This window comes from Microcaecilia unicolor, chromosome 5 (genome assembly GCF_901765095.1).
Source record: "Microcaecilia unicolor chromosome 5, aMicUni1.1, whole genome shotgun sequence".
In the NCBI taxonomy this organism is placed as follows: Eukaryota; Metazoa; Chordata; class Amphibia; order Gymnophiona; family Siphonopidae; genus Microcaecilia; species Microcaecilia unicolor.
Window position 1 is genome coordinate 236914775 of NC_044035.1, and position 19730 is coordinate 236934504.

Here is a 19730-nt window from a genome sequence, read left to right on the forward strand (position 1 = left end):
AGAAACAAACATTTGGGCGGACTGTCTGTTGGGCTGTGTCCGCTCCAGATAGAAGGCCAATGCTCTTTTGCAGTCCAATGTGTGCAGCTGACGTTCAGCAGGGCAGGAATGAGGATGGGGAAAGAATGTTGGCAAGACAATTGACTGGTTCAGATGGAACTCCGACACCACCTTTGGCAAGAACTTAGGGTGAGTGCGGAGGACTACTCTATTATGATGAAATTTGGTATAAGGAGCATGAGCTACTAGGTCTTGAAGCTCACTGACTCTACGAGCTGAAGTTACTGCCACCAAGAAAATGACCTTCCAGGTCAAGTACTTCAGATGGCATGAATTCAGTGGCTCAAAAGGAGGTTTCATCAGCTGGGTGAGAACGACATTGAGATCCCATGACACTGTAGGAGGCTTGACGGGGGGCTTTGACAAAAGCAAACCTCTCATGAAGCGAACAACTAAAGGCTGTCCTGAGATCGGCTTACCTTCCACACGGTAATGATATGCACTGATTGCGCTAAGGTGAACCCTTACAGAGTTGGTCTTGAGACCAGACTCAGACAAGTGCAGAAGGTATTCAAGCAGGGTCTGTGTAGGACAGGAGCGAGGATCTAAGGCCTTGCTGTCACACCAGACGGCAAACCTCCTCCATAGAAAGAAGTAACTCTTCTTAGTGGAATCTTTTCTGGAAGCAAGCAAGACGCGGGAGACACCCTCCGACAGACCCAAAGAGGCAAAGTCTACGCTCTCAACATCCAGGCCGTGAAAGCCAGAGACTGGAGGTTGGGATGCAGAAGCGCCCCTTCGTTCTGTGTGATGAGGGTCGGAAAACACTCCAATCTCCACGGTTCTTCGGAGGACAACTCCAGAAGGAGAGGGAACCAGATCTGAAGCGGCCAAAAAGCAGCAATCAGGATCATGGTGCTTCGGTCTTGCTTGAGTTTCAACAAAGTCTTCCCCACCAGAGGTATGGGAGGATAAGCATACAGCAGGCCGTCCCCCCAATCCAGGAGGAAGGCATCCGATGCCAGTCTGCCGTGGGCCTGAAGTCTGGAACAGAACTGAGGCACCTTGTGGTTGGCTCGAGATGCAAAGAGATCTACCAAAGGGGTGCCCCACACCTGGAAGATCTGGCGCAGTACTCTGGAGTTGAGCGACCACTCGTGAGGTTGCATGATCATGCTCAACCTGTCGGCCAGACTGTTGTTTACGCCTGCCAGGTATGTGGCTTGGAGAAACATGCCGTAACGGCGAGCCCACAGCCACATGCTGACTGCTTCCTGACACAGGGGGCGAGATCCGGTGCCCCCCTGCTTGTTGATATAATACATGGCAACCTAGTTGTCTGTCTGAATTTGGATAATTTGGTGGGACAGCCGATCTCTGAAAGCCTTCAGAGCGTTCCAGACCGCTCGTAACTCCAGGAGATTGAACTGCAGATCGCGTTCCTGGAGGGATCAGCTTCCCTGGGTGTGAAGCCCATCGACATGAGCTCCCCACCCCAGGAGAGACGCATCCGTAGTCAGCACTTTTTGTGGCTGAGGAAATTGGAAAGGGCGTCCCAGAGTCAAATTGGACCAAATCGTCCACCAATACAGGGATTTGAGAAAACTCGTGGACAGGTGGATCACGTCTGGAGGTGACTAAGTGGGAGGCCAGCAAGAAGCAGATTGCAGTAGTCTAAAAGAGAGGTGACAAGGGTGTGGATGAGGGTTTTGGTAGAGTGCTCGGAAAGAAAGGGGCGGATTTTACGGATGTTGTAAAGAAAGAAACGACAGGTCTTGGCAATCTGCTGGATATGAGCAGAGAAGGAGAGAGAAGAGTCAAAGATGACCCCAACGTTTCGAGCTGAGGAGACAGGGAGAATGAGAGAGCCATCAACAGAAATAGAAAACGGGGGGAGCGGGGAGGTGGGTTTGGGGGGGGGAAAATGAGAAGCTCGGCTTTGGTCATATTTAATTTCAGGTGGCGTTGAGACATCCAGATAGCAATGTCAGACAAGCACGCTGAAACTTTGGTTTGGATGCAAGGTGAGATATCAGGGGTAGAAAGGTAGATTTGGGAGTCATCAGCATAGAGATGGTAGGAAAAGCCATGGGATGAGATTAATGAACCAAGGGAAGAAGTGTAGATAGAAAAGAGGAGGGGACCAAGAACAGAACCCTGAGGTACGCCGACAGGCAGAGGGATAGAAGTAGAAGAGGATCCACCCGAGTGAACACTAAAGGTGCGGAGGGATAGGTAGGAAGAGAACCAGGAAAGGACAGAGCCCTGGAATCCAAGTGAGGACAGGGTATCGAAAAGTATGCTGTGATCGACAGTGTCAAAAGCAGCGGAAAGATCAAGAAGAATGAGGATGGAATATTGACCTCTGGATTTAGCCAGTAATAGGTCATTGGAGACTTTAGTAAGCGCAGTTTCGGTTGAGTGGAGAGGGCGAAAACCAGATTGTAGTGGGTCAAGAATAGCATGTGAGGAGAGAAAATCAAGGCAGCGGTGGTGAACAGCACGCTCAAGTAATTTGGAGAGAAAAGGAAGGAGGGAGATGGGTCGGTAATTAGAGGGACAAGTAGGGTCGAGTGAAGGTTTCTTAAGGAGAGGTGTGACCACAGAACCAAACGGTCGGAGGTTACAAAAGGCCACCTTTGGTGAAAAACTTTCAACCTCCCCCCGACCGGCAGATCGCCCGGCACGGACACGTTGGTGTCGGCTATGCTCTGCTGGAGCCAGTCAAAAGCTCGCCCCCTGCTTTTGCTGGGGAGCCGAGGGGCCTTGCTGAGGCGCACACTGCTGACGATAGCGAGCGCGCTGGGGCTTAGCCTGGGCCGCAGGCTGGCGAGAGGAAGGATTGTACCTACGCTTACCAGAAGAGTAGGGAACAGCCCTCCTTCCCCCATAAAAACGTCTACCTGAGGAGGTAGATGCTGAAGGCTGCCGGCGGGAGAATTTGTCGAAAGCATTATCCCGCTGGTGGAGCTGTTCTACCACCTGTTCGACTTTTTCTCCAAAAATGTTGTCCGCAAGGGGAGTCCGCAATCCGCTGCTGGATCCTATTCTCCAGGTCGGAGGCACGCAGCCATAAGAGTCTGCGCATCACCACACCTTGAGCTGCGGCCCTGGACGCAACATCAAAGGAATCATATACCCCTCTGGCCAGGAATTTTCTGCACGCCTTCAGCTGCCTGACCACCTCCTGAAACGGCTTGGCTTGCTCAGGAGGGAGCTTGTCCACCAAGCCCGCCAACTGCCGCACATTGTTCCACATATGGATGCTCGTGTAGAGCTGGTAGGACTGAATCTTGGCCACGAGCATAGAGGAATGATAGGCCTTCCTCCCAAAGGAGTCTAAGGTTCTGGAGTCTTTGCCCGGGGGCGCCGAAGCATGCTCTCTAGAACTCTTAGCCTTCTTTAGGGCCAGATCCACCACACCAGAGTCGTGAGGCAACTGAGTGCGCATCAGCTCTGGGTCCCTATGGATCTGATACTGGGATTCGATCTTCTTGGGAATGTGGGGATTAGTTAGTGGCTTGGTCCAGTTCGCCAGCAATGTCTTTTTTAGGACATGATGCATGGGTACTGTGGACGCTTCCTTAGGTGGAGAAGGATAGTCCAAGAGCTCAAACATTTCAGCCCTGGGCTCATCCTCCACAACCACCTGGAAGGGGATGGCCGTAGACATCTCCCGGACAAAGGCCGCGAAAGACAGACTCTCGGGAGGAGAAAGCTGCCTTTCAGGGGAGGGAGTGGGATCAGAAGGAAGGCCATCAGACTCCTGGTCAGAGAAATATCTGATGTCCTCCTCCTCCTCCCACGAGGCCTCACCATCGGTATCAGACACAAGTTCACGAACCTGCGTCTGAAGCCGTGCCCGACTCGACTCCGTGGAAACACAGCCACGGTAGGAGCGTCAAGAGGTGGACTCCTTCGCCAGCATCGGCGAAGCTCCCTCTGCCGACGTCGTCGGGGAGTCTGCCTGGGAGGCGGCCGTAGCCGGTACCGGAGACCTCACCTCGGGCAAGGGGCCAGCCAGCGCCTCACTCGACGGTACCGGTGGCGCAAGCACCCCCGGTACCGGAGGGGAAGGGCGCAACAGCTCTCCAAGAATCTCTGGAAGAACGGCCCGGAGACTCTCGTGCAGAGCGACTGTGGAGAAAGACTGAGAAGCCGATGCAGGCGTCGATGTCAGAGTCTGTTCCGGGCGTGGAGGCTGTTCCAGACTTTCCAAGGGGGAGCGCATCGACACCTCTTGAACAGAGGGTGAGCGGTCCTCCCGGTGCCAATGCCTACTGGGTGCCGACTGCCTCGGCGACCCAGAGCTCTCGGTACCGAGACGGGAAGGAGACCGGTGATGATGCTTCTTAGACTTCTTCAAGCGAAGCATGTCACCGGAGCTTCCCGGTACCGACGAGGAGGACGTAGAATCCAGCCGTCGCTTCCTCGGGGCCGAGGCCGAAGAAGGTCGATCTCGGGGGGGGGGGCTGTACCGCAGGAGCCCTCAGGGCAGGGGGAGACCCACCCGAAGGCTCACCGCCACCAGAAGGGAATGGACAGCCCTCACCTGCACTCCAGACGAAGCACCACCGTCCGACGACATCAGCAACAGCGGAGGTCCTGGTACCACCGACGTCGACGCAGACTTTCGATACCTCGGTACCGACGATGCCGAAGGTAGGGGCCTCGATGCAGTCGATGCCGAAGGTAGAGGCCTCGATGCAGTCGATGCCGAAGTCGAAGACTTCGATGCTGTCGACGTTGATGCACTCGATGCCCGTGTTGTCGTCGAAGAGCCCGAGAACAACGCGTTCCACTGGGCCAATCTCGCTACCTGAGTCCTCTTTTTTAAAAGAGCACAAAGACTGCAGGCCTGCGGGCGGTGCCCAGCCCCCAGACACTGAAGACACGAAGCGTGCCTATCAGTGAGCAAGATTACCCGGGCGCACTGGGTGCACTTCTTGAAGCTGCTGGAAGACTTCGATGACATGGGCGGAAAAATCACGCCAGCGAAATCAAATTTGCGATGATGACGAAGGGCACCAAAAAGAAGGGAGAAAAACCCGAATTGAGGCCAAATAGGCCGGTCCCGAAAGCGAAAGGAAACTTTCGCGGGGAAAAAGCTGGAAACACGGGAAAAGGGTAAAGACCGAGCGGCCTCTTTTTTTTTTTTTTTTTTTAGCGAAAATCGCGAAGACGCGCGAGGTCAACTTGAGGGGCACGAAACGGCGGAAAAACACGACCGTCCCGAGTGCGGACAAAAGAAGACTGACGAACACGAGCCGGTTCGGGCGGGAAGACGGCCGCGCATGCGCGGTGCGCATCGGCACACGAGGACTAGCAAAGGTCTTGGCTAGTGAAGTTTCCGGTTGGAGGGGGCTGCCGTGGACGTCACCCATCAGTGAGAACATGCAGCCTGCTTGTCCTCAGAGAAAAGAGAACAAAGCCAATCATTTTTCTGAATCATGGGTAGAAGGGTGGACAGGGTCCTTAGGTCTAGGATAGGGCAAAATTCTCCCATTTTCTTGGTGATGAGGAAGTACCTGGAATAAAATCCCTGCCCTTCCTGCCCTAGAGGAACAGGCTTGACCAAATGGGCCTGGAAAAGAGCAGAGATTTTCTCTGAAAGTACCTGCTTGTGCCAAGCGGTGAGAACAGACGCTCTTGGTGGGCAATTTGGTGGTGTTTCTTGCCAATTGAGAGCGTATCCCACTCGAACTATCTGGAGTACCCATCGGTCAGAGGTTAAAAGGGGCCACCTTTCTTGGTAAAAATTCAGCCTCCCCTTTACCGGTATATCATTGATACTTTGACTGCGGTTATGCTCCTCTGGAATCAGTCAAAAGCTTATCCCTGCTTTTGGCTGGGGAACAGGCTGTGACTTCTGTGGACAGGACAGGTGGTCCAAAGGGTGTTGGGTCTGAGGCTGCTGCTGTGGATGGGCTGAGGAAATAAATTTACACCTTTGAGAGTAATAGGTACTTTTTCAAGGCCTGCCAGAAAACCTCCTAGTAGAGGAGGATGCAGGAGGAGGTCACCAGGAAAGGGACTGGATGGTTATCAGCATGTTTTTTGAAGAGGTCAGCAACCTCTTCCACCTTGTTCCTGAAAAGATTGTCTCACCAGCAAGGTACATCTGCTGGCCTCTCCTGAGCTGAAGCTTCAAGGTCACAGACTTGCAGCCATGAGTGTCTGCATATCCCCACACCTAAAGTGGAAAGTCTGGATGCAATATAAAAAATATCATATGCGGCCCTAGCAAAATATTTTTGCCATTCCTTCTGCTTCTTGGCCAGCCAAAAAAGCTTAGCAGCCTGCTCCTGTGGGAGAGTATCTGAAAAGTCTAGTACACTGCAGATCAAAGACAGCAAGTAAATGCTTGTATAGAGCTGGTAGTCCTGGATGCAGGAGACTAGCATCAATGCCTGATAAACTTTCCTCCCAAAAGAATCTAGGGTCCAAATCTCTCTGCCTGGGGGCATTGAGGCATGAAACCTGGAACTCCTAGCTCTTTTGAGAGCAGATTTGACCACCAAGGAATGGTGTGGCAACTGGCCCTTTTCAAATCCGGGAGCCTTCTGAATCCAATACATGGAATCCACCTTCTTTTGTGCAACCTACCATCTCCTTAATAAAAAAGGTAAGAGATATGGGCTCAGGTGGACACTTCCTCCATTTATCAGGTGGAGAGGGATCTGAGGGTATGCTACAAAACCCCTCCTCTGAGAGGTAGTCTAACTCTTCCTCAGACTCCCATGACCAGTCTGTGTCAGACTCAGCAAAAAGGTCTTGATAAGACTGCTCAGACTTCCCCTGTTGCAGTTGGCGCGAGGTATGTCTAGGCCTCGAGGTCAGGTGCCAAGGTGCCAAAGTGCCTGCTCACATCTCAATCTCGAGGGAGCTTCCTCCTCCAATATTGAGCGGTGCTATGCACAGGGAGGCATTGACACGGATGTCTTGAGGCATAGGGGTCGGAGACTGCTCCACAGGGTGTCATGGACCTCGAGGTTGGTGTGACAGTGCTGTAGCTGGCACAAGCACCCTCGATGCCTGAGCACTGGGGAGCTGTGGCAATCCTGCCAACTCCTCTCTCAGCATGGCCCAGAACTGGTCATCAAGGACAGGCATCAGTAAGACTGGGGCTGGTGCCAGTGTGGAAACAGCCTGCTGAGTTGTCGGTGCCATATCGGAAGTGGGGTTCTGGCTGCACAGGTGCTACACCAACGGCACCAGAATTACAAATGGGGAGCAGCCCTCTCGGCGCTGACACTTCTTGGGTGCTGGCAATGCCAATGCTCTGGAGCTCTTGGCACCATGCGTCGAAGGGGACTAATGCTGATGCTTCTTGGCCTTCACCCAACACTTGGCATGTGTGTCCCTCAATGCTAATGAGGATTATGTTGAATCCACTCATGTCCTCGGTGTCAGGTCTGATGCAGATCGATCCCGGGGCTTCTACCAGTACCCGATGTCAACAGAGGTGGAGACTTCCTCAATACCAGTGCATCCTCAGTGTTGGATGAAGCCCTGGCAGCCATCAGGGTTGATGCTTCCGATGTCAACGTCGATGGAGTGGACTTAAATGATCCAAAAAGTTCCCTCTGACAGGCCTGATGTGCCTTCTATGTTCTTTTCTGCATTTGTAAGAAAAGAACACATTTAGATGGGTCATGGTCAGGCCCCATGCATTCCACACACTAATTGTGTGGATCAGTACAAGATATCACCTAATTATATTGGGTGCATCTCTTGAAGCCACTGGGGGTCTTCTGGGGCATGTCAAAAAGCACTGATGCCAAATCAAAAGGCTTAATGGTGAGTTCAAAAAGGAGCTTACCTCAAGTTGAGTTCAGTGCTCCAGCCTAAGAGGGCCTCTGGAGCCGTGAAAAATAAAGAAAACTTTAAAATGCCAAAAAACACTAACAAAATAAAAGAGAGAGAAGTAACTAAACTTTTATGAAGAAAAATAAGTAAACTAGCTTAAAGAACCCCAAACGGGAAAGCACAAAAAACGCAAAGAGAAGAGCTGAGGAGGAGAGACACAAAACGCGACCTCCTAGCAACGCAGAAAAAAGATGACTGAGGATCCTGCACTTGCACTTCAGGTGGGAAGGCACTCATGCATGCACAGTGTGGCTGCTGCCAAAAGCCTCTTAAAGTTACAGAGTGCTGGGTAGCATCACGCACTGGAATCCATTGGATGATGTCACCCAGATGTAAGGATACCACTGTCCTGCTTGTCTTTGGAGAAAAGATATTTTCCATTCCTAGCCACTATGAATATTGCAACATGTCTCAAGTAGGGAGCAAGATATTTGAAGAAATCAGCTGCCTCCCTTGAGGGCCTACAGTTGCTTACACCGTCATCCATGTGAAATCCAAAGCTCCAGCAGATACCAGCAAGATGTTAGAAAATCATTTTATGAAACCCTCGCTCCTCCAGGAATACCCAAATTCAAACAACATCCAAGACCCACTGGTTTGAGATAATATGGGTCCATAATTGAGAAACTATCAAAGGTGAAACCAACTGAATCACCTCAGACTGCTTCCCTGGAACGATGCCTGCTTTCCCTATCTGTAACACCTAAAGTCCTTAAGGTGCTTGCAACTCTTATTGGTCCTGGAGAATGGATGAACTTTCTCTTCCAATACTGTCTTGAATGTAGTCACTCCAGGTTCTTAACTTATCTAGGCCGTGAGTCTACCCCCCTTTTCACAAACAAAATCTCATTCTACAGGCTAAGCTCCTGGAGCAGGTCTTAGAAGTCATATCCTCTGACAGTTGTACTGCCCCAAGAATTTTTGTGCTAGAACAGCCAAAGAAATCAGGCCAAGAAGAAATCCTCATAAGGCCAAAGACACAGCATCAATCAAAAAGCCTTGATATGATAGCTTGACTCTTAGTGGTAGTACTGCAAAACTGCTTTGAGGGATCACTGGCACCATTTTGAATCTGGCACTGGCAGGAGTGACTGTATTTCTGGTTTAACTGGGCATAATGTAAGCCACATTGAGCCTGCAAATAGGTGGGAAAATGTGGGATACAAATGCAGCAAATAAATAAATAATGTTATGTAATATGTGATGAAATGATATTGTATTGATTTCTTTGGGCCTGATTTTTAGCGGTCAAGACACCAAACTAATTTTTAGCAGTCAAGACACCAGACAAACTGCCAGTGGTGGTGCTTTACTTTATTCATACATTAAGCAGTACTGACCATTAATGGGGTGCCACTGAATATAAATTTATGCCATGACCATTTTGCTGCTTCAATGCATATTTTAGACATGCTTTTTTGCTGGTCTAACTTAAGCATGTAAGTTGTACACAAAGCAGCTTAATTTCACAACTTTGTGTATAACTTAAATGCCTGCCCCTAGCCCATTCCAAACCCCACCTTCTGGTCTATGAGATGGGTTGGATGGTTTTGTTTTGTTTTTTTAGAAAGGCTTTATCAGGGGTGTCAAACTGCAGTCCCTAATGAATATTTAATGCTAATGAATATTCATGAGATTTGCATACAATGGAGGCAGTACATGCAAATATCTTTCATGAATACTCATTATTATCATCCTCATTATTGCACACTATAATTCTTATGAATCATCAGAGCTAGTGGTGGGAGCTGTCGTTCTTACCTAAGGTCCTTTCCTGTACTGAGCCATATGTATTGCACTTTAGGTAGCCTCTCTGGTCCACTCCCAGATATCATCCAGCCATTTTTTTTTCAGTCTTACTCTTTTCTTCACTCTGTCATCTCTTCCAAGCATCACCATTTTTATCAACCTGTCACCTTCCGTCCTACACATATGCCCAAATTTCCTTGCTTTGATCTTGTCAGCAACCATTTTTTCCTTTGAATCCTCTTGGATCTCTCTGTTGTTCACCATATCCCTCCAACTTATTTTTCCTACTATCTGTAATACTTCATTGCAGATATCCTAAGAACATGACTGGTTTGTGGCCATCCAAGATTGCTGCTTGACACCCATGACATATGCAGCTGGCATTGACAGCAGTCAATTAAGTCTTTTTAAATATCAGGGCTTTTATTTACATTTCAAGGCATATTTTAGATAGTACATAGAGAGGGAATACACACATCCAGGCTGGGAAGTGGAGAATTCCCATAGTATTTACAAGAGGCTTTGTCAAACACAGAGCTTCTTGTAAATTAAGTACAGGACTGCATGAGTAGGACTGTTCATGTGTAATGGGAGCAGCGACTTTACAAAGTTGTAAATAGTGGGAAAAAACTCCACATATGCATGGGAGCAGCTTTTTAAAATTGTAGCTCGAGCATAACCCAAGTCAGCATTGCTGCTATTGCTCCCCTTTGATAATGATCGTTCCGTTAATTGGCCCCTCAATATCCAATCCCCCCCCCCCCCTCAAGGCAACTGAAGACCCTCTATTCCATACCTGTACCTGGTATCTCAGGCGGGCAACTGACACAGCCATGGCTCTAACATTGTGAGCTGTGACATGCCCCTCAAAAATCAGCCCTGCCTGGGCATAAGCAAAGGAGATGCAGTTTGCTATCCAATTTTAAAGTATGCATTTGCTGATGGCCATCCCCAATCTGTTGGGATCAAAAGAAACGAAAAGCTGGGTGGACTATCTATATGCTTTAGTCCACTCCAGATAGAAGGCTAAGGATCACTTGTAGTCTAAAGTATGTAATACACTTTCGACAGGATGGGCATGAGACCTGGGGAAAAATGTTGGAAGAACACTTGACTAGTTAAGACAGAACTCTGACATGACCTTAGGAAGGAACTGGGAGTGTGTTCAGAGGACTACTCTGTTGTGATGAAATTTAATATATTGTGGGTGAGCTACTAGGGCTTGGAGCTCACTGACTCTGCGAGCTGAAGTGACCGCCACCAAAAACACAACTTTCCAGGACAAAACTTCAGATACCTGTTTGTTCGCAAATACCTGTGATTGTTCATAATTTCATAAGTTCTGGATATGGAAATATAAATTAAAACTAAATATGGATAAAACTAAATTTTTGTTATCAAATAATAATCCAGACCCATGGGTAGATCATATTCTAGTAGACTACAATAATTATCCACTTTCATCTGAGATTAAAATTTTAGTTGTCTATTTAGCTCAAACCCTATCCTTGGAGATTCATGCCATACCTTGATAAAAAGTTCTTTCTTTCTGATGAGGCAACTGTGACACATTAAAAAAATGTTTTGAATTTGAACAATTTAGATCACTTGTGCAATCCCTATTGTTATCTAAATTGAATTGTAATCTCATAATTGGCAGCTTCTAAACAGGCTATTCAAAATCTGCAGACAATCCAAAATACAGCAATAAGGTTGATTTTTTTCTTTGCATAAGTATGATAACATTTCCAATTATTATGCAGATCTGTATTGGTTGCCTGTTGAGGCCAGAATTTTGTTTAAATTTTCATGTGCGCTGTATAGAGTTTTGAATGGAGAACGTTTGGAATACCTAGGGCCCTGTTTACTAAGGTGCACAAACGATTTTAGTGTATGGTAAAAATTAGCACACGCTAATGGTGTATGTATATGGTTAGTGCGTGCTAATGCTTAGTGTGCGCTAAAAACGCTCTAGCACGTCTTAGTAAACAGGGCCCTTAATCTCTCATTTTGAGCTTATGACTCCTAATAGGTCCAGAAGATAGTGTAACTATTCTCCATTCACACTTCCATCATTCAAGGGTATAAAAAGAATAAGTTTCTGTGAAAAACGTCTTGCCGACCAAGCAACAAAAATTTAAAATTTATTATTGCCTTGTTTTAATAATTTGTTTAATTATTGTATTTTTAGGAAAAATTTGAAGACCTTGCTTTTTAAACGATATATCTAACACCTATGTTTACTAAGGTGCGCTATAGGCATGTTAGCATGGTTAACGCGCGTTAAATGCTAACATGCCCATAGAAATATATAGGCACATTAGCGTTTAACCCGCCTAAAACGCTAACGTGCCTTAGTAAACATACCCCTGAGTTTGTTGTTAACTAAATTCTGGATAGAATTATTGTGTTCTATGTAATTCCCAAGAGTTTGTCTTCATTTTTCTTTTAAACTATTGTAAACCATTTAGAACTATATGTTGTTTATATAATGTAAGGTAATGGTACAGCTTTATTCCAACAAATTCAAAATATCACAAAGCCTGACATAAATTAGTTTTGCCCTATCAATGGGCTGCATCAGCGGCCAACTAAGAAATATATATAACAGTACACATATAAATGGAATAAATACATTTATTTTTAAAATATCTCTAAGTTACTTACAGTCGTCCGGTCAATCATATAACACTTGTTTTTAAAAAGAACATAAGGGGGGAGACACGTGATGCTGTGAGCGCCACCAGATGCTGGTCGAGTGACTTGCTTGGGAGATCTCCCAAAACCCTCGCCAATCTTACATAAATCAAAAAGTTTCCAGCTTGCAACAGGGCTGCTGGAGAGTAGAACTGTATGGACAGATACTTAACTCACTCAGGAGACGGCATGATGGTGAAACCATGGCGAAAAAAGCAAAAACATCCAAACTGGTATTTGTCTATGAAGTCCATCAGAAGTGCATTCAAATTACAAGGGGCGTGTTAGGGGCATGTTAAGGGCGGGATCTAGGCATTCCTAACACCTGGATGTTTTTCTGCCATAATGGAACAAAACAAAAACATCCAGGGCTATAAGTTGGACGTTTTGGTCTAGCCTGTTTTATTAACAAATAAGCCACAACAAAAGTGCCCTAAATGACCAGATGACCACTGCAAGAATAAAGGAATGACACCCCCTTACTCCTTCAGTGGTCACTGACCCCCTCCCACCCTGCAAAGATGTAAATGAAACAGTATATATCAGGCTCTAAGACAGCTTCAGATGTTATGGCCAGTCCTATTAAAGCAGCAAGCAGGTTCCTGAAATAGCCTAATGGTCAGGGCAGTGCACTGTAGAGCAGTGGCGTAGCTACATGGGGCCACTGCCCCCCCCCCCCAAATTTCCTGTGGGCTCCAGGTTTTGCTGGTGGGGGTCCCCAACCCCCGCCAGCTGAAGCGTTGTCCAGCGCCGGTCTCCAGCGCCGCCATGTTGCCTGCAGTGCTCTTTCTTCCCCTCACGTCCAGAAAGCTCCTTTTAGTGACCAAAATGTGCTCTCTTCCCACCTTAGGCTCTGGCCCCCTCCCACTATTGTAGTGGTGTATAGTTGGGTACAGTAGGTTTTTGGTGAGTTTTGAAGGGCTCACCATACAATAAAAGGAGGTAAGGGTTTATCACAGAAACTTATTCTCTTTATACTCTTGAGTGATGGCAGTGTGAATGGAGAATAGTTACACAATCTTCTGGACCTATTAGGAGTCATAAACTCAAAATGAGAGATTAAGGGCCCCGTTTATTAAGCCATGTTAGAGGCACATTAGCATTTTTAGCGCAGGCTAAGCATTAGCATGCACCAACCATATAGATGCCCTAGGTATTCCAGATATTCTCCATTCAAAACTCTATACAGCACACATGAAAATGTAAACACAATTAAAAACTGAGCTATTATCTTGGGGTTTAATCCATAAAAACTTTTGTAGGCCATACATGCAAGCATAAAATGTATATCACTATCCACCTTAAGCCAATGCAAATCATTTAACAAAGGAGTAGCTTCTAGGAGAATATCTACCTAGATTAAAAATCAATCTAGCAGAGGTATTTTCCAACAATTGAATCTTCTTCCTCAGTTTCACAGTGAGAAAATGATAAAGCGAAAAAGCCAGCTGGAATCAGAAAGGATCTTATAGATCTTAAAAGGCGCAAAACAAAAAAAAACCTTAATTAGTTCATTAATCTGATGTTCAAATGTTAATTTTGAGTCTAAAATAATCCCCAGCATCCAGACTTATGGGCCTGTTTACTAAGCCACGCTGTAGGCTTGCTAACATTTTAGTGTGCGCTAATGACAGAGACACCCATTATATTCTTATGGGTGTCTCTAGCATTAGCGAGCACTAATTTTTAGTGTGCACTAAAACGTTTGTGTGCCTACAGCATGGATTAGTAAACAGGGCCCTTAGTCTCAAATTTAAGGACTGCCCCTGAAGGTAAAACAGCATCAGTTGTAAAAACCCACTGCTTATACTCACTTTCTCTATCAGGTTCAAAGGTTAAAACTTAAAAATTTTGTAACCAGAACATCATAAAAAGTTTATGTCATCTCCAAACCTTCAAAAAAGTATGAAAAAATGAAGCAAAAAAAAAAAAACCCTAGCAAACAAGTGACACAAAAAAATTGCAATAAAAATTACGAATATGCATAATATAGCCCACTACCTGTTATCCAAACAAAAACGGTGGTGGAATTTAAAAAAAAAAGGGAGTTTAAAAGCATTGGAACACTGCGCGCTCAAGTCTGGAATGCATACGGATTCCAGTGATGCATTATTGTGTTCCAATAATGTCAGGCATCAAATTCCTATTGGACAGGCCAAAACCAACATGTAAATAACACCAGGGCCAAAACATCTTAAAAATGAAATAAATAATCGTGTCACATGCACTTGTTTAAGAAACTGGTGACTTTGATTAAAACAACCCAGAGGGAAGGAGGTGTAAACATCCAAATGCGGGAAACATATATTGATTAACATATAGAACATAATGTTGCAGAAGATGGGCATTAAATAACAATTATAACAGACAATGATTCAAAAGAAAAAAACAAAACACAAATCATAAATACAAATATCAACAAGTACCACAACTAAAATAAAAGGTAATACAAGAGAAGATTAAAACTTAAATTAACTCATTGACATACTGCAATAAAGCATGTCTAAAAAAAACATCAAATAAATAATATGCATATCTTTAATAATAACAGAAACAAAATTCCATTAAGGGCTTTTCTAGTTGAACATTCTGTGGTTCCCTATCACAGATTTGAAGTTTATACATTTTTAGTGATTTTTTGACCTACCATTTCATGGATAGGTGGACATGTGGAGGGGCATTTTCGAAAGGGACATCCTAGTTGCGATCTGGACGTCCTTGCAAAACGTCCAAATCCAGAGGCAGGGAAACCCATATTTTTGAAACAAGATGGATGTCCATCTAGTCATTTAGGGCACCTTTTGTGCCTTATTCGTAAGAAAAACAGGTCTGGGTGAAAACGTCCGTCAGGGACGTCCTTGTTTTTTTCCATTATGGGTCAAGGACGTCCAAGTGTTAGGCACGCCCAAGTCCCGCCTTCGCTACGCCTCTGACATGCCCCCTTTAACTTTGGCCATCCTTGCGACGGAGTGTAGTTGGGGACATCCTAAATCGGGTTTCGATTATACCGATTTGGATGTCCCTGGGAGAAGGATGTCCATCTTCCGATTTATGTCGAAAGATGGACGTCCTTCTCTTTCGAAAATGAGCCCAATAGTGGTTCATCTTCAAACTGTGCACTTAATCAAGAGACAGACCTTTCAGTTTTTTTAATAATGTTTGTTAAGAGATTGACCAATTTTGGAATTTTGCTTCTGTTAGTATTAAATGTATGCATAGTATTTATTTGATTTTTTAGATGTGCTTTATTGCAGTGTGTCAATAAGTTAATCAATTTAAGTTTTAATCTTCTATTGTATTACCTCTTATTTAACTCTTATACTTATTGATATTTATATTTGATATGTGTTTTGTTTTATCTTTTGAATGTTTGCCTTATATATGATTAAGTGTTATTTAATGCCTGATAGTGAGAGGAGGAAGATAAAATAAATTGCATCTCACTTTCCCATCTGGCAGCTCCACATAGCCTTCTATGTCAGTCAGTGCTGTTTTACCGAACCTCCCCAGTGCACCTTGAAGTTTGAGGCCTGTGAATGTTCGTGCCATCTTCCAGAACCTTGACAAAGAGAAATCCTCAGTATTAAAGAAGGTCCAAAAAGAAACACAATTTAGAACAGTACTTGGGTAGCTTGATTACCTAGTCAATCTTTTGAGAAATAAATTATAAGCAAGACCAACCCTACCAATAAGCAACTGTATTCTTCAACATGGCCACACTTTTCAGCCCTTACTGAAGCTCTGCAGTGAGTCCTTGCACACAGCCCTGCATTCCCCCCCCCCCCCCTCCATAGGCGCCCCGTATAAGAGGCTTGGGGAGGCTAAGCCTCCCCAGCCCAACCCTGACCATCTTTGTGTTTCTTCTGCTGCCCACCGTCTCCGTCGTCATTTTTACTGCCCTGAAGAGTTCTGCCTCGGCACCGGCGATTCAGAGTCAGCCTTCTGCCAGCATCGGGGCTTTCTCTTCAGGCGCGTCTCACTCCTACCTCTGTGGAAAAGAGGAAGTTACATTAGAGTCCAGGACGCCCCTGAGGAGAAGCCCCGATGCTGGCAGAAGGTTGACTCTGAATCGCCGGTGCTGAGGGAGAACTCTTCAGGGCAGTAAAAATGACGATGGGGAGACAGCAGCTGCAGGCAGCAGAAGAAACAGGGAGAAAGATGCAAGACTCCGGGGGGGAGGGGGGGAGAGCTGCCCAAGGAGGTTTAATAGAGGAGTGGAAAGTGAGCCTTTGTAGCCCAGTAAGTAAACAAGGAAGTCAATTTGTTTAATGTGTTTCCCCCCAATAGCTGTCATCCTCACTGCCTTCTCACCAAACAAAACAAGCAAACTTATGAGCTGCTGCATCCAGGTTGTTCTTGATTGTTGATCCGTAACAAGGCTAAAGCTGTTTCTGTTAATAGGCACGGTATTGCAGCTGGTAGAAAAAGCGATTATAAACTCTGTAGTTTGTGCTTATATATCCTGTTTCTGTTTCTTGAGCTTATACATCCTGTTTCTGTTTCTTGAGAGTTTATCTGAGTTTATCTTATTGTTGTTGTACTCTGCCTTGGGAAGCTGGTGTTATAAAGATGATAGAATACTGTATATTGAAATTAAATGGAAGTAGAATTAAACTCACCTTTCATTGGGGCACATGGAATCACATTTTAACGTCATCTCATTTGTAGGAATTTACATTTTAGATACACAACTGGATTATTCTGTTTTTAGGCATGTTTCAGGAACAAGCGGTTTTATAGGTCAAAATAAAAATAAATATTTTTTTAATGCAGATCTCTTTTGTTTAAACATAACTAAATGGGCTATAAGCCCCTAATGGTGTATTAGGTTCTGCCCAGTGTAATATTTATGGTACAGTAAGGTTTTGAGTGTGTTTTTGCACAAAGATGTGCATAGTGTTTTGCAGTTGAGCGATTGTGGTTAGTATATGCTTTCAGTAAACACTTTATTCTTTGACATATGATACATATCTAATATCTAAATTTAATACAAGGTATTAATTGTGACTTTTATTTTTTTTTTCTGTGTGTTATCAATTATGGATTTCAGCTTCACTCCTGGCCCCACCCCTAACCCCGCCCCCTTTAGCCTCCCCAAACAGTTGGGCCACTGACCGCCTATGCCCCCCTCCCCCAATTACAGGACTATTTAGGACTGACAGACTCCTCAGGATTTAAAATCACTACAAGTTAGATTAATTAGACCTAGGGCCCTGTTTACTAAAGTGCACTAGCGTTTTAGCACGTGCTAAACACTAGAGACACCCATATATTCCTATGGATGTTTCTAGCATTAGCGTTTGCTAAAAATGCTAGCACGCCTACAGTGCGGCTTAGTAAATAGGGCCACTAGTCTTTTTTTCTTAAGACTTTATAATGGAAGGTGTACACTTCTCTTGGTAAAATGATGAGTAAATAATCCTTTATTCCCCAAAGACTCTATTAATGAATAGCTCAATCTAGTTTTCAAGTGCCATGAGCTTCTAAAAACTGGATATCTAAGAGTTGTATTGGCATGCAATGAATCTGTACAGGTAATCCGCACAGTGGCGTACCAAGGGGGGGCGGTCTGCCCCAGGTGCACGCCGCTGGGGGGTGATGCGGCGCGCACCTGTGAGCTCTGAGTTCGCTACGCTAACTTCGCTGGTTCGTTGCAGCTCCCTCCCTCTGCCCCGGAACAGGTTACTTCCTGTTCCGGGGCAGAGGGAGCTGCAGCGAACCAGCGAAGTTAGCGTAGCGAACTCGGAGCCCACAGGCGCGCGCCGCAGCACCCCCCCCCAGCGGTGTCATTTCGCCGGGGGGGAGGTGTCATTTCGTGGGGGGAAGCACGCTGCACCCGGGGGAGGGGGGCGCATCGGCAATCCGCCCCGGGTGTCATCGAGGGTAAGAACGCCACTGAATCCGCATATGCTTCGTTTAACCTAAAATCACAAGTGGTCGCAGAATTCAAATACCAAAATTGCCAACAGTCTTTATGCTCTATTTCATCAACTGAGAGGTAAAATCTTTTTTTTTCCTGACAATACAATTCTTCATCAATTCAAGACAGATGTACAGAGCCATTAGTGCCATGTTATTCTTAGACACTGAAGACATACTTGATGTGTCCTGTTCCAGATGTGGTGAGCTGATCTTCATTTTCAGTGGAAAAAGTGACCCTGAAAACATCCTGAGAAAATGCTTTTGACCTCAGAACAATCTGTTCCTCTTTCCAGTTCCAGACTGTCAACATGTAATCAGGACTGCTGCCCACACTGGCCAAGAGTGTGCCAGAAACATTGAAATCGACATATGCATAAGCTTCTACAGTACCCCCTGATAAAATGAAAATGACAAGAGTAGCAAAAATGTGAAAATTTTAAAAAATGATAAAAACAAACAATCTCAACATTCTGCAGTTTATAATGGGGCGCTTTTACTAAGGTGCGCTGAAAAATGGCCTGCGGTAGTGTAGGCGTCTGGTTTGGGCACACAGAATTATTTTTCAGCGCACCTGCAAAAAAATGCCTTTTTAAAATTTTTTGCCAAAAATGGACGTGCGACAAAATGAAAATTGCCGTGCTTCCATTTTGAGTCTGAGACCTTATCACCAGCTACTTACCTAGCAGTAACCGAGCGGTAATGATCTACAAGCATCTAGTGCGCGTAGACGCTTACGCAGCTTAATAAAAGGGCCCCAATATTTGCAAATACTGAAGCTAGACTAGTCCAAAGTAATTGGATAACCCAGATAAAGAACATTTTTCATAAACCATAAGGGATTGGGGGTAGTTACTAGGATGTGTTAAGGGGATAGTACATGATTTTTGCAATTTAACACAAATTAAAATGGAAAAATCCTGTATTATTTGGATTTAACATGTTAGTTTATTAAAATGTCAGTTACATAAAAGTGTGGTGCAAAACACCTCAATATTCTGCAAACTGAATAACATTGCTTGTGCTAAACTTCACAGTCTATATTATTCCTGGAAAAATAACACGAGCGTTGAGGAATTAGGCTTCTAACACATAGTCGAATGCTCCCAGGCCAGTGCCTAATCTTGTACCCCTGACACTTGCAACCCCCTACCCCCACCCCTGCACCTACCAGGGGCTTGTGGAGGAGGTAGGAGCAATCCCCAGTTGTTCATTCCCTTGACCCCCAGCACCATTTTGAACCCAGTGCCCAGCAGTATAAGAATGACTTGGGATTACTCCTGCCCTTCTGCTAGTCACTGGAGAAGCCTCCAGTAGGTGCTGGGGGTTTGGGGGTAGAGAACACATTTTTGAGTACTAGTATGGAAATAGTAGGTTAGAATTTAGTTAAGTATGACCACTTTCTGAATGTGTACTACTTCACTATTTAACTATAAAGAACAGATGGGTCCTTTTACTAAGGTGCACTGAAAAATGGCCTGCGGTAGTGTAGCCGC

The 19730-nt window shown here is 45.5% G+C and overlaps 1 protein-coding gene across 1 annotated transcript in view; it reads right to left on the minus strand.

The window, feature by feature from the left end:
* Window positions 1-19730, minus strand: part of CFAP44 (cilia and flagella associated protein 44) — a 444725-nt gene that overhangs the window by 368027 nt on the left and 56968 nt on the right. Inside the window, exons 5-6 of the mRNA XM_030203902.1 lie at window positions 18414-18630; window positions 15760-15874 (exon numbers count right to left, since the gene is read on the minus strand). Of these exons, the coding sequence (XP_030059762.1) occupies window positions 15760-15874; window positions 18414-18630 (332 nt within the window). The remainder of the gene's footprint in view (window positions 1-15759; window positions 15875-18413; window positions 18631-19730) is intronic.